The sequence below is a fragment of the Cuculus canorus genome, chromosome 2, assembly GCF_017976375.1.
Source record: "Cuculus canorus isolate bCucCan1 chromosome 2, bCucCan1.pri, whole genome shotgun sequence".
NCBI classification, from domain to species: domain Eukaryota; kingdom Metazoa; phylum Chordata; class Aves; order Cuculiformes; family Cuculidae; genus Cuculus; species Cuculus canorus.
In genome coordinates, this window is record NC_071402.1 from 64,601,225 (window position 1) to 64,615,832 (window position 14,608).

The 14,608-nt window shown below is 40.5% G+C and overlaps 2 protein-coding genes across 6 annotated transcripts in view; one reads left to right on the plus strand and one right to left on the minus strand.

The window, feature by feature from the left end:
* Positions 1–1,759, minus strand: part of ERP44 (endoplasmic reticulum protein 44) — a 52,607-nt gene extending 50,848 nt beyond the window's left edge. The window contains exon 1 of the mRNA XM_054060522.1: positions 1,583–1,759. Coding sequence (XP_053916497.1) covers positions 1,583–1,645 — 63 coding nt within the window. The 5' untranslated portion in view covers positions 1,646–1,759. The remainder of the gene's footprint in view (positions 1–1,582) is intronic.
* An 8-nt stretch (positions 1,760–1,767) lies between these two features.
* Positions 1,768–14,608, plus strand: part of INVS (inversin) — a 99,370-nt gene continuing 86,529 nt past the window's right edge. Inside the window, exons 1-3 of one of the 5 annotated variants that reach the window (XM_054060515.1) lie at positions 1,768–1,878; positions 9,026–9,195; positions 13,520–13,686. In XM_054060515.1, coding sequence (XP_053916490.1) covers positions 9,090–9,195; positions 13,520–13,686 — 273 coding nt within the window. In that variant the 5' untranslated portion in view covers positions 1,768–1,878; positions 9,026–9,089. Of the gene's footprint in view, positions 1,879–1,957; positions 2,132–3,848; positions 3,989–9,025; positions 9,196–13,519; positions 13,687–14,608 lie in introns of those variants that run through there. The other 4 variants (XM_054060517.1, XM_054060516.1, XM_054060513.1 and 1 more) reach the window with 4 other exon arrangements.

Sequence of the window (14,608 nt, forward strand, 5' to 3'; positions counted from 1 at the left end):
AACAACTTAACCAGACCACATCCAGGTAGAAGTACACACTTCAAAGGGATAACAAGTGCTCGTTCTGTTCAATAAGTATTTGTCCTCACATTCCTAGTAATTAATTGGTTCATCAGTAGCTATATTACTACTTATTTCCTTTTAGATCCCCAAAGCTCTATCTACCTTTCCTTCACTTCCGACCAATTTTACCCTTCCAAATGTATAAAATAGATTAATTAAACACATTAGTACCTTAAGACCAAATCCTATTAAACTTATTCACACAAATACCCTTTAGCTCTGTGAGTCCCCTAAGCTATGAAAGGCCCCAAATCTGGCCCAATACAACTCCAGAAAAGTAAGGAGTCACTACATCGGCCTGTTTTTTCAAAAAAAACAGATAAGTATAGATAAAGAACACCACAGACAACTCCACGAGCCATACGCATCAGTGATTGAGTCTGTGTGTGTGCAGAGACGAGAAGTGGCTTAGGTCATCCATGTAATGCCAGCCTAGAAAAATAATGCTGCAGCCTGACAGCTGAGGATAAGTGCGAGGACCGTGCAAGACAGACAGCTCAGGAAGAGTTCCCAGTCCCAGCCACTGAGCTCAGATAGGGGGTAACTCTGCTCCAAGCGTGCTCAGGGAAAGGCTGCACAAGCAGCCCCATCCTGGCTCAGGCACAGGAACCTGTTCCTTTCGCTTTGAGGGCAGCAGTGGATTCCAGAGAGGTGTCATAACAACGATCCCTCCCATTGACTCTCGCTCCCTACCAAGAGGCTGTACAAAATTACATTGATATATATAGTTATTATTTTATATACATATATATATATAGATTTGCTGTGTTCTTTGGCATCTACCATTGGTCAGTTTCAGACAGGATTTAGAGCCAGACTGGTCTAATCCATTGTGGCTTTTCCTACACACACATTTTCCCACTTCTGTTCAGGTTTGAAGAATATTTATGATATAGAAAACTGATCTGATTATTTCAGCAGCATTATAGAACCATAGGATGATTTGGGGGGAAGGGACCTTAAAGATCATCCAGTTCCAAACGCCCTGCCATGGGCATGGACACATCCCACTAGATCGGGCTGCACAAGGCCCCATCCAACTTGGCCCCGAACACTTCCAGGGATACAGCTTCCTTGGGCAACCTGTGCCAGTGCCTCCCCACCCTCATCGTGAAGAATTTCTTCCTAATGTCTACTTTAAATCTTCACCCTTCCAATTTAAAGCCAGTCCTCTCGTCCTGTCGCTCCAAGCCTTTGTGAAAAAAAACATTCCCCATCTTTCTCTCCCTCTGCTGCCTCCCGCAGAGGGGATGAGCGAAGGCCGCCGGGCCGCACCGCTCCGGTGCCGGAGGAGCCCGGAGCCCCGGCCCCGCCCCGCCGGGCCGCGCTGCCTATCAGCCTCGGCCACAACACCGGGGCCGCCACCTCCCTCCCCCGCCAGGCAGGTGCCGGCCGAGCCACCCCGGGGGCCCCTTCCCGGCGGGCACAACCCGAGGAAAGAAACCTCTGCGTCGCGGCCGCGCCGCCCAGGCCGATGCTGCGGGGAGGGAAGCGATACGGGAGCAGCCGTTCCGCTCACCAGGAGGAGGACGAGGAGGAGGCAGCCGGGGTCAGGCAGGAGCGGGAAGGTGGCGGGTCTCATGGTAGATCGGGCGCCCGGGAAGGAGGCGGGGTGTGGGGCGGAGTTGGGGGGGGGAAAGAAACGCGGCTCCCGCTCCGCGGCTCTGCACTTCCCCGCGTAGCCAGGAAACACCCGGGCAAGTTCCACCACGCGCTCCCCGCCCACCGCCGCTTACTTCCGGCTGACTGCGGGGCACGACGGGAAATGTAGTTCCTTCCCCCCCACCCCCTGCTTTGGACCAGGAAACGCTTAGGGTAAGTCAAGGGAAATTCCACGGCGTAAGGCCCGGTCGCTTCCCGCCCAACCGCCGCGCACTTCCGGCGCTGCGCGAGGCACGCTGGGAAGTGTAGTTCTCGCCGTTTTCCCCCTCTCCCCCGCCACTGCCCGGGGAAGAAGAAGAAGAAGAAGGGCGGGGCAGGAGGCGCAGAGGCTGTCCCGGAGCGTACCGGGGCTACGCGCGCGTGCGAGAGCCCCCTCCCGCCCCTGGCGGGGAGGGGTGGGGTCGAGGTGAGTTAACGGGGAGCCGGGGAGGGGAAAAGTGAAAGGGAGGTGGCACAGGCGCCGCCCGGGCGGGGAGGGGTTAACTCCTTTCCGCCTCGCTCACGGGCTGGGGCTGCGCGTCGGGCTTCGCAGCCTGGGCGGGGGGTGTTAACCCTTTCCGCCCTGCTTGGGGGCTGGGGCTGCGCGTCTGGCTCCGCAGTCCCTGTGTCCGGGCGGGGCAGCAGGGGAGTCCCTGCTGTGGCCCTGAGGCAGCTGGGGAAAATAGAATCATAGGCTGGTTTGGGTTGGAAGGGGCAGTAATGCCCATCCAGTTCCAACCCCCCCTGCCATGGCAGGGACGAGTCCCAGTGGATCAGGTTGCTCAAACTCCCAACCAGCCTGGCCTTGAGCACCTCCAGGGATGGGGCAGCCACAACTTCCCTGGGCAACCTGCGCCAGTGCCTCTGCAACCTCATGGTGAAGAAATTCTTCCTAATGTCTAATCTGCCCCTCTCCAGTTTATACCCACTGCCCCTAGTCCTATCACTACAAGCCTTTATAAACAGTCCCTCCCCGGCTTTCCCGTAGCCCCTTCAGGTACTGGAAGGTCGCTATAAGATCTCCCTAGACCTTTCTCCAGGATGAACAACCCCAACTCTCTCAGCCTGTCCTTGTAGAGAAGGTGCTCCAGCCCTCTGATCATCTTTGTAGCCTCCTCTGGACCTGTTCCAACAGTTCCATATCCTTACGTTGAGGATTCCAGAACTGGACACAATACTCCAGCTGGCATGTCACAAGAGAGTGGCAGAATCACCTCCCTCGACCTGCAGAATCACCTCCCTGTTTTGTGCACTCACCGTATCATGGGCCGCATCAAAAGGAGGTGCAGGTCGAGGGAGGTGATGCTGCCCCTCTACTCTTGTTTGACCTCACCTAGAGTACTGCATCCCGTTCTGGAGCCCTCAGCACAGGAAGGGCATGGATGTGTTAGAATAAGTCCAGAGGAGGGCCACACAGATGAAGAGAGGCTGAGAGAGTTGGGGTTGTTCGACTTGGAAAAGAGAAGTCTCTGAGGAGACCTTATTGCAGCTTACCAGTACTTAAAGGGGGCTTAGAAGAAAGAAGAGGGAAAACTTTTGTAGCAGGGGCTGAAGTAATAGGAGAAGGGGTAATGGTTTTACACCAAAAGAAGAGAAGTTCAGACTAGATATTAGGGAGAAATTTTTCGCGCTGTGGATGGTGAAACACTGGAACAGGTTGCCCAGGCAAGTGGTAGGTGCTCCATCCCTGGAAACACTCAAGGTCAGATTGGATGGGGTTCTTAGCAACCTGATCCAGGTGACGATGTCCCTGCTTACTGCAGGAGGTTGGACTAGATCACACGTAAACATGCCTTCCAACCCAAACTGTTCTATGATTCGTCCCTTGGAGTCGTGGAAACAACTTTCTGTTGGGAGGCAGGAAAAGGTGGGCCTGTGTGAGGCTGGTGGGAGGGCTGGGGGGCATTTAGCTTGGTCATAGGGTTAAAGTGGAACGTCATCTGACGATTCAACAGATTTATGCTTTTTTCTCACTTCCTGAATGCTGAAAAGGAAGAACGTCTACAATTCAGGGCTTCTTTCTTGTTGAGTAAAACTTGGACCTTGCAGTATGTATGTGTTTTGAGACCTCCCAGGGCTGTCTCAAAAGGTCATGAACAGCTGCACTTTGTGTTCTTCACAGTTCCAGTATGTACACAAGTGTAAAGAGTGAAATGGGGCGGAACACCGCTTAAAACAAAATCCTTTACACAAGTTTTTCTAAGTCAAGCCCAGTTTGTCTTCAAAGAAAACGTCAGACTTCGTGTGAACCTGCAAAAATCATTTGGCCTGTCAGTTTCAGGAGGTGAAAACACCAATATAAATACACAAATCATGTCTTTTTTTAATAATCTGAAATGGGAGCTTAATTTTATCAGTTATCCTATGTTAGCAACCTGATCCAGTGGAAGGCGTCTCTGCCCATGGCAGGGGGATTGCAACTAGATGATCCTTAAGGTCCTTCCAACCCAAACCGTTCTATGATTCTATGTCTGCCTTATGAACCTGCGCTCCTCAATCTGTAGAATGAATGTCTTTCTTTATTATTCATTCATGCTTGAAAAGTAATTTGATTTTTTTTTCACAGCATCTCATTCTTCACTTGGAAACTTTGTCATCAAAATTTGATTGAGTGGTCTTGTTGAGATTTTAACAAGCTTCTGTTTAGCTGAATAGAAAAATTATGTCATTCTGATTATCTGTGTACACAAAGTATGCTTATCGTAGTTTGGTATGAAATTTCACATACCTTGAGGAGGTCTTGGTGTCCATATGACGGTCCCTTCATTTCAGGTGACTTGACAAGGCTAATCTTCCTCTATCTGATATTTTAAAGAAGAAAAAGTGAATTGTTTGTTTGATTCCAATCACACTGTGTAGATTACAGAGATAATGCCAATTATGTAACTTTTTATAAACAGATCTTATAGTTATTTCTTTATTTTTATTGTTGTTTTTCATCCCTTACAAATAAATACCTAATTTTTTGATTAAAGAGAACCTTTATCAAACATGTCCTCCAGATGCCAATTCATCTGTTTGTTTTATACATGACAGAAATAACCAAGAAAAATTACATATTTTCCTTTTGTAGTCTCTTGTGCTGTTTCAGAATTTCTCTGATACAGAATTAGTTCTCACAAAGGAGTTAAGATACTGTATTGAGGATTGCTGTAGAGGTGATTGGTTGCTTTTCTCACCTGTGTGATGACTTGACACTTTATGTAGACATGGCTCTTGCTTTCATCTGGAAATCATGAGTATTTTTTTTGCTAGTTCTCTTCTGTATGCAGTCAGTTTTATATAATTGTTGATGTAATTGTAATGGTTCTGGTGCTTTACTAAGTTCACCAGTATTTGCTGAATTTTACACTGCTGCCACTGGATGTTCTATAATATAGTTTGTTTGTTTGTGGAAGGATAAAATGTTAAAGGCTTTGGAGGAAAAGATGTCAGTGATAACTTTGTGGAATACAACTGGTATGTCAGAATTCCAGCAAGTGTAAAATTCCAGTAGTGCATATAGGTCCACTTAATAATGCAGAGTCCTGATGTATTCTGAGGAAGCTTTTGAGGAAAAGGTGGAGGCAAGTTAAAGACAAGCTATCGTCTTACATGCCAAGTGCATGTTCAGCTATGGAGCACATGATCCATCTCCGCAGCATTTTCCCATGTCTTTCTTTCCTTTTGTTCAGATGGCAGTTGAGTTCTGTAGTTTTCTTCTTATAGCAGGCAAATTTATATAGTCATAGGAATAACCGAGGAGGAAAAAAATAATGTTTTTGTAGGAGGAAACTCTGCAACTACTTGTAACTGACACTCAGTTTTGTATTGTCAGTTTTGATTTCTTTAGATTTGCCTGAATTAGAAATGCCTCATCTCCTTTTTTATCCAATATAATATAGAGACGATAACAGAAAGCATAAACTGTACTGCTAGGTTAAGAGGAAAAGTTTGGCTTTGAATGAAACACATCAATTATGTGTCCTAAAGTCAACAATGCATTTTTGTTGGAGGAGGAGAGGATTGGTGGGAAATGGAAAGTGATATGAAACTTTCAAGTATTTTGAAAGATATGGATATTCTGTATCCTCCTTAAAAGGAAACAGTGATTGTACTCAGCACTGGGAATGTTGGAAGGGCTGTTAGACTAAAAGTAAAACAATTGTGCTTTATGTCTTAAAAGCATATTTGGGCTTGTTGGACTAGTGTGAGCTCTGGCCACCCTATGCTGTCATGTATTCATCAGCAGTTTCTTCGGCTTTCTTAAGCACCAAATCAAGTTGAGCTTTTCTGTAGTTTGTTGTGGTGTACTGTGGTGCTGTTAGCCTGTCTTACGTGGCTCTAGAAGTGGAAATGTTGTAAACTTCCTGTCACATTAGATTCTTTGAACTCCTTTGTTCTCCGCTCTTAGAAGTCAATAAAGCCATGAATCCATTAATGACACAGTTCTGATTATGGGAAGGGTCACCTACTTATGTCGTAAAACAAATGTAAAAATTGTTCGATGGCTTTCGTGAAACATAGACCTGTTTACCAAACTCAATAAGGATGGAAAGTTTCATGGCTTCAAAGAGATATTGAACATCATCATTGTCGTCTTATTGTGAAGTTCACAGAAGAAGAGAAGAGTGGTAGGATAGGATCGTGTTGTTCCATTGTTTTCTGGAAAATGGAAATGGCTTCAGAACTATTAATGAAATAAAATACTTATATAAAGTTATGTGAGGTGCTTGTCCTCATGCTTCTGCACCAGCGCTCTCAATGGAGTGCACCAGTGTTGGTGTAGAAGCAAGTAACTATTGGCCTGTAATAACTTCAGACAGGTTAAAATGCCATCCATGTTTGGTGTTGGAAAGCTGGCTGTTGGGTAAGTGATTAGGGTGATTTCTAAAGTAATTTTATGGGAGTCCTTGAAACAGAAGTTGCTTGCTTTATTAAATTGTAGCAAGCCACTGTATGTTTCCATAACCCATGTTCTCTAAGGAGTGATAATATTGGACAACACAATACTTACTCCTGTGTCTGACAGACAGAAGTGGAAGATCTGTGAACACAAGCAAGGGAGCATTCCAGTAGTGAGAAGTTCCAGTATATTTAGTCAAGAAAACTAGCACCTAATGCCTTTCTAGTCACGTCATTACTAGTTTTTGTGAGGGAGAAAAGTCATAAGGTAAGGTGTTATATTGCTTAGAGCGTGATGAAGCCACTGTCATGGCTCATGAAAATTCGACCAGACATACTTCAGGAAAGGAGCGTTCAGTTTTATGGTTAGCCGTTGAAAGAAGCTGCACAGTGTGCACTCAACTGTCTGAGGACAAGATGAAGAAGCAGCAATTTAGACACTAATGTGTTAAAAGCTTTGTCTGCAGTTATGGTGTGGTATACTTTAGATGATGTCTGAGTTACAGCTGAGTGTTTTCCTGTGGAGTGGATGTGGTATAGTGATGCGTTGTTCAGCAGGTTTGCACAAACACACAATTGTATTTGTGCTTATTCCAGGGATGTGGTATGAACTAATACCGTGATTGTGCAGGTGTTCTTTGAGTAACTGATTAGATTTGCCATGAGGCTTCCTGTATTAATTTACTTATCAGCTCACCGAGGAAGTTTGGAGTTTGTAATAAGAGTCTACAATTATATTGGAATATTAAGTTGAATTTAATTTTATATTTTTTTGTTTGCAAGTAAGGGCCTTTGCTTTTATTACTTCATGCTTAATATCTACTATAGAAATTTTCATTTCATTTTACATAAAAGTGAATGTTTTTCTGGTATTTCAGTAACATTTCCACCCAATATTGGTATGTACCCATCTGTAATTATCTTAATAACAACAGATGCTGTGTAACAATATATGAAACTTATAGAACAAATGAACCAAAGCTGGTTGAAAATAACAATTGAAACAAAATAGCTTCCTTTTGCTGTTTTCCAAGTGTACTGTGGTGCAAGTGTGGGACATGACAAAAGAAGTATATTTAAATTAACATGGAACCAAAGATGAGGTGAAAAATTCCCAGGATTCAGTAGACAGTCTCAATGATGTCTCCTTTTTTTTTTTTATGGTGTGTTCAATTATTGTTTGCTCACGTCCATTTCTTTTTCATTCAAAATGTGAAGTATGGTAGGAATTGAAAGTAGAAGTTCAAGTGTTTGATACTTTTGGAGAAAATCAACATATTTTCATGTATGGAGGCCCGTCTTAATTTCTAAAATACCTAAGTTGGTTGTTACAAAGATCTTGAGGCAGTGGTAGTTCAGCGAAGGTAAGAATCCTGTTTCAAACGAGACTAGGAAGGCAACTGTAGTGGTAGGTGTGATTTAGGAAAGAAATAGGGGGGAATGAAGAGAATACCGTTATACCGCTGGATAAATCAATGTTTTGCCCATATCTTGAATAACTAGTGGAGTTTTCTTTCCATCTCAAAAGGGTTAGAACATAACTGGAAAGGTCCAAGAAAAGGTAATTAAAATTGTCATGCATACAGAAAAGCTGCTGTCTGGGTAACAGCTAAGAAAGCTGTGACTGTGTCAGCTAGAAGAAGATATGATCGGGGAGGATACATTGAAAATCTGTAGAATATTCTGCTGATGAATAAGAATTGGTTTTTCTTACACACACATTTACCCACTTCTGTTCAGGTTTGAAGAACATTTATGATCTAGAAAGCTCATCTGATTATTTCAGTGGAATTATAGAATCGTAGGATGGTTTGGCTTGGAAGGGACCTTAAAGATTATCCAGTTCCAACCCATTTACCTTGGGCAGGAACACCTCCCACTGGATGAGGCTGCCCAAGGCCCCATCCAACCTGGCCTTGAACACCTCCAGGGATGGGGCATCCATAGCTTCCCTGGGCAACCTCTGCCAGTGCCTCACCACCCTCAGTGTAATGAGGGTAATGCCAGTCTGTCAAATAAAAGATACTACTTCAACTTATAAACCTTGTCCAGCATATGTCCATAGGCCATCATGGTAAAATAGCACTTGATATGAAGTACTGGAGGAATAAATATATCAAGCTGATACTTGTTAACAATCTTCATTATTTACTGAATTGAAGCATGCATGCCAACCCTCTGAAGAACAGTCTGTTGGACTGTAGATAAATACTGTACTGTTTGCAGACTTTTGCAAAGTTTACTGACTGAAATGTTTGTTGAAGGGAATGAAACTATTACATATATCTCCTTAATGTAGGCTTTTTCTAGTTGGATTTTGACTAGAGATAATCTGTAAGTTCTTTTCTGTTTTTAATAGAAGTTTATTCTCTTTATCATTGTTTGATTTACTTTAATGACTCATAAAATTAATTCTATTTTATTGGGTTGTTTTCAGAACAGAATTCATACAAAAAATATTGGTGGTGCAGATCTGACCTATGTTAATACCTTGAAAGAGTATGAATATTTCAGCAAACTGCCTCTTCAGTGGTTCCTCGTTAGCATCTGAAGTGCACGCTGCTGCTGTTAATGGAGATAAGAGTGCCCTCCAAAAGCTAATAGCAGGTAAATGTTTTCATTGTAGATGCGTTTTGATTACTTCAGAACTAGAGCTATTTGATTTTGACTTGCTGCTCTGATCTTTTGAGATGTTTTCATTTCTTCATTATGTGTATTTCTGTGATAAATGTAGTCCTGAAAATAGGACTGATTTTTCTTAATCTTTATTATGTGTTGTCTTTGATTGGTACTTCTGTGTGAAGCAAGATAGAAAATTGGTAAGTCAGACAATCAGAAGAGTTATTCCCTGAAACATGAGTCTTGAATTTGAAATTCTGGAAAAGTACTTTGGGATGAAGTATTTTGACCCCAAATCCTTATTTTTTGAATCATTGTTTTTGTGGGAAATTTGAGAAACTTGTTTTTACAGATCATTATAGTTAATGAAGTCTTGTCACTTGTGGTATTTGAGACAAAATGAGCCCACTCAGTTTGTCTCTTTGATTCTGTTACACTGTTTCTCAAGACAAATTAAAGGTAAGGAGAGAATCTGGTCCTATTGAATGTGAAATAAAAAAGAAAAAAAAATGCCGTCCGTGGTTGGACTCGATCCAGTGGGTCCTTTCCAACCTAGTGATTCTATGATTAAAAAGTCCAGGATTTCACCTTCCTTCTGTGTCCAGGAACTGTATAGCCTTCCAGTTTAGTATTTTTCATAAACAGTATATGTCCTATGTTCCAAAACCAATCTTATGTGTATTTGAAAGGCTCTGATATGGTAGGCAAAGACACTATAATTTTCAAAGTTTCTGATAAAACGCAATTGCAGCTGATAATGTTGATGTTTTATTTGTTCAGCTTTTTTTGCAAACCCTTTTCCTGGAGCTTGGTGTGGGTGAAGGAATATGAAATGATAATAAAATTACTCAGCATTTATGCCATTATGTCTGTTTTAATGCGTGTAAAGGATTTAACATTAAATCACATTAAAACAACAGTCAAGTTTCTTTATTTATCTTCTGCTGACCTGTGTTGAAGAAGCTATGTGGATCCATTGTCTAAGCTGTATAAGAAACAGTAAATGGTTCTTCTTTACAAGGTGTATATAATTCTCTTGAAAGACACTTAGAAGTGATTTGACTCAAATAGGACAAAAAGTTTGAGGGAACTGAACTTACAGAAGCCCAGCTGGTTGAAACAATATTTTTGTTGGGCCTTCATCTTCATTTTATCCTTTGATAGCTCAAATATACATTGACTGTTTTAAATGTTGTCTGTTCACTATTTTGTAAATCATCTTATAAACAACATATGAGTGGTTGATATGCAGATGCTACTAGAAATCTGTGGGATGCAACTACAAAGTAGCTTTAAATATTTGGAGTATTTTAACACTTGGGGTACTTTACGTACTTTTCTCTGCCTGTCTATGGAGAGGTGAGAAGTCTCAGTTTTCAAATCTTGTCTAACAACTAGAAGCAGCAGTAAAGAGTTTTTGCTGACATCGGTATGTTTTAATTTCACGGCTCTAAAATGTATTTTGAAGACACAAAGGAACAAGTGCTTCTCTGTTGCTGGTACACCTTGTCAAATATACCACAAAACAGCCAGTTAGACCCAGATATAGAAATTACTGTTCTTTTAACGGCAATCATGCAGCAACAAAATAAAAAGTGCTGTGTGTTATTTTTACATGGGAGAGAGAACTGCATAATCCTTGCAGCCTTTGCTATAACAGCAAAATTTGGCTTTTCTGCTTTGTCGTATTTTGACAGGATATGACACAACTTTACTTTTGGCAGGACAGGACTGAAAAAAAAGTATTGCGTAGCAGAAAAAGAATGCATCAGAGTAATATTTTTAGCTATTTACCAGGCACTGCTGAAAGTATAACTTGATGCCAGAAGTAAATTGAGTAATTGGTGTTATTCACTGAACTCCATGAGTGCACTCAGCAGCAGCAGCTAATTCAGGACAATACTTCAGTGTTATGCCCGTGCATTCTGGATTGCCTAACAGCATTCTCCCAACACAGCCAAGCTTTGCATTCTGATTATGTGGCTAATGGTATATGCAGTAACATAACATCTGACTTTCTCCTTCTTTTAGTAGGGAGGGCTTTTCACCTCTAAATTCGTTATTTTTTTCCTCTTTGAGTTTTCCCTATTCAGCTATTAACGTAGGAGGGGCATAGAAGCTGGTTGAACAGTCTCTTAGAGCTGTCCTTCTAACCTGTTTTGTGATTTTTTTCCTTTTCCCATCTGTAGCTTGATGGAGCATGTGTGACTGTATAAAAACATATACATTGTATTTGCATATAATTAATGAGTATGATGAACATGTGTAATCTGCCACCCGATAGCCTGGGATTTTAAAGGATCAGGTGTTTGAAATAAGACAATGTGTTCTGGATACTGTGTTCCTTTTGACATCCTGTACCAATAACAGGCATAAATAGACAGAATCAAAGGTAAGTAGAAAATTTATGTAGAGAAAGAGGGCTTTGGAACAGAGTGTGCCTCTTTGTTAACCACTACTGATGTTTAATTACTGGACTTTCTAAACAGCCTATGGGTTCAATATCATAGAGCAACTCTTGAGTTGCTCTTGCCGGCTATGTAGGACCTGAATCAGTGTTACTAAACTGGATTTTGTAACTCTTGAACAGTGTATTCACGGATAAGCAACAGCATCTGCTGTAGTTGCATATTCTAAACATGGTGAAGGTCATTAAAATGAAAATGTTTGCTAAGAAGAACCTAAAGATTAGTTTAAAGAGTAAACTCTTTGCTTGCAGTGTGAAGTGAATGCACAAGTGCTTAATAAAAGAAAAACCTTAGGAAGGCAAAGGAAAGGGAGCCTGGCTAAATGGTAGTTTAACAGTGAATTCTAAAAGCAAGAAGGTGTTCCTCAAAAAACAAACTGTGTCTGAGGAAGGAAGGTAGATGGAGGTCAGGAAAATACTTTTTTTTTAATTATTTGCTAGAGGCATAAAAATTAGTTGTAAAACTAGTGGGTTGTCAAGGTGAAGGGGCAATCAGAGAACACAAGGCCATGGGTGAAGAACAAAAAATAAATTTTCTGTATCTGCATTCACAGAAGAGTTTGGAAAAGTTCTTTAACTTTTTTTTTTTTTTTTTTACAGTTTAGAAAGAGTTCTTAGTGCAAATCACAATTTCAAAATGGGAGAAGTTGTTACAAAGTGAATCATGAGAACATGGTATTCACTCAACAGTTTTAAAGGAACTCTGAAATTGAGTGAGGAAATGATTGCTGTAACTGGCAATATATCCTGCTTAAAAGTGTTTTTTTTGTGAGTGGCTTAGTTAGTAAGAAATGAATTTTAATCCTTGATATTCCCCTTGATTCAGATTTAATCTGCTTGACTCCTATGCTAGGTGAATCAATAGAAATTCTAATTAAGAATGCAATTACTGGGTGTGTAGATAAGTAGAATATGCTGGGGGAGAGTCAAGATTGTGTTTGTAAAGAAGAAGCGTGCCTTTGCTGGAGTTCTTTTGAAGCAAAAATAATCATGCCAACAAGGGAATATTTAAAAAGAATATTTAACTTAGCCTTTAAAATTCAATGTTCCTTGAGTAACTGTAGATGACATAACTACATAGGAGATATATTTAGAGGTGAGATGTGTATGATAGTTGATACCCAAAAGTTTATAGGTAGTAGTTTCTAGGTAATAGTTTCTATGTGGTGACATAAAAGAAGTATGGGGCTTAGTTTGTTTGTTGTTTTCTTTTCTGACTGAATAGGAATACAGTGTTTTGATTTTATTTTTTTTTTATAAGACCTCAAACTTCTTATTTAGCTTAACTGCTATCTTAATAGCTGTATCAATTCAAGAAAGCTTGAGAAGTGTTTGACTAGTTTTCATACTATAAGGCATCATGAAATAAATAATGGTATTGATGTAATATTGACTTGTTTATGCTTTTTAAATAAACATTACCGTGAGTAGGCTTCAAAGCTTGTTTTAGTTACAGTGATCACAGGTTTCAGAATGACTATCTGGTTTACTTGCTGTTGATATTTTTTTAAAGTAATCTTTGCAGCCAAAACCTGTGTAACTATTTAAAAATTATAAATATGATGCTGCAGAATGTTACTGTTGGTAGGTGTATGTGTGGAACTCATGGTCTATGAATGTGGTTTTTGCTGTAAATATGTTTCGAAATGTCCTATAAATGTCATTAAAAACAGGGAAAAAAGCAGTAACTTTGGATTTATCTTATACTCCTTTATTTTGATCACTCTGACAATTTATAATAAGAAAGTACTACTTTAAATTAAAGTATCCTTTTAATAAAAATATACTTCTCTTAGATGCTCAGGGGCTTAATTGTTTCGTGTGATTTGGTTGGGTTTTTTTTAGGAAACTCTGAGCTGAAAGATAAAGAGGACCAGTTTGGAAGAACTCCACTTATGTACTGTGTATTGGCTGACAGACTGGACTGTGCAGAGGCATTGCTGAAGGCTGGAGCTGATGTTAATAGAGCTGATCGTAGCCGAAGAACTGCTCTCCATCTTGCTGCACAAAAGGTAATAACATTAAAAGTGTTCAGTCATTGTATAAACATACAGCATTCACAACAGGTATTAAGGAGATTTTCTTGTATTGAGTGTTTTGTATCTTTAGAGGCTTTTGTTATTTTAGAGGTGAGTAATGCTATGAGTTTTTTAAAAAGTTGGCCCATCGCAAAGTAAATTTTGGAGAGTTATTTTTTTATTTTTTCGTGTTTTCACTCAAGTGTATTTGTAGCTCTCTGCAGAGACAGTATAAGTCATTGCTGTTTTAAGAACTTGCACTTTCTTAGGAAAAATAGTTCTCATCTATTTTGGGATATTGAGTATTAAGTAAAGACTAAATTCTGTACACTCTGATACTCCTTAGGATGTTACCATTAATATCAGTAGGTATAAGGCCATATACTGTTAATTTTTAATGCTGTATGAGAGAATTTCAAGGATATGGAATACCAAATTATTTCCAGGACTAGGAGGGAAATACATTGCTGTCTATTTTTCCTTCTACAGTGTCAGTCTATAGTATTGTCTAATTACATTGTCCCACTGAAGAGGTGCTAAATGAAGTATTCAACAATAAAATAAAAGGTGATTTTAAGTGTAAGTTCAGAGATTAAATAAATTTTGAGTGTGTTTAGAGCTGAGGGAAGTGTCCACAGTTACAGGAGAATGAGCAAACTGCTGACAGAAGGAAAGAAAAAAAAAGTGGGTTAGCTAGCTAACCAAGAAGGGCTGAGTTCATAAACTATGAAAAAGACTCCACAGAGAAGATTAAAAATTCAGGCTGAAAGGAATAGCTTTTTATCTACTCTTTTACCTTTTATGGTATGTTTAAAACTAACTGCTCAAAAGTCAAAATTGTTTTGGCTATGTAAGCTGTGTCTTTCGGTACCACTTAGAGTGCCTGCCATGATTTTTATAGCAAACCATTTCTATT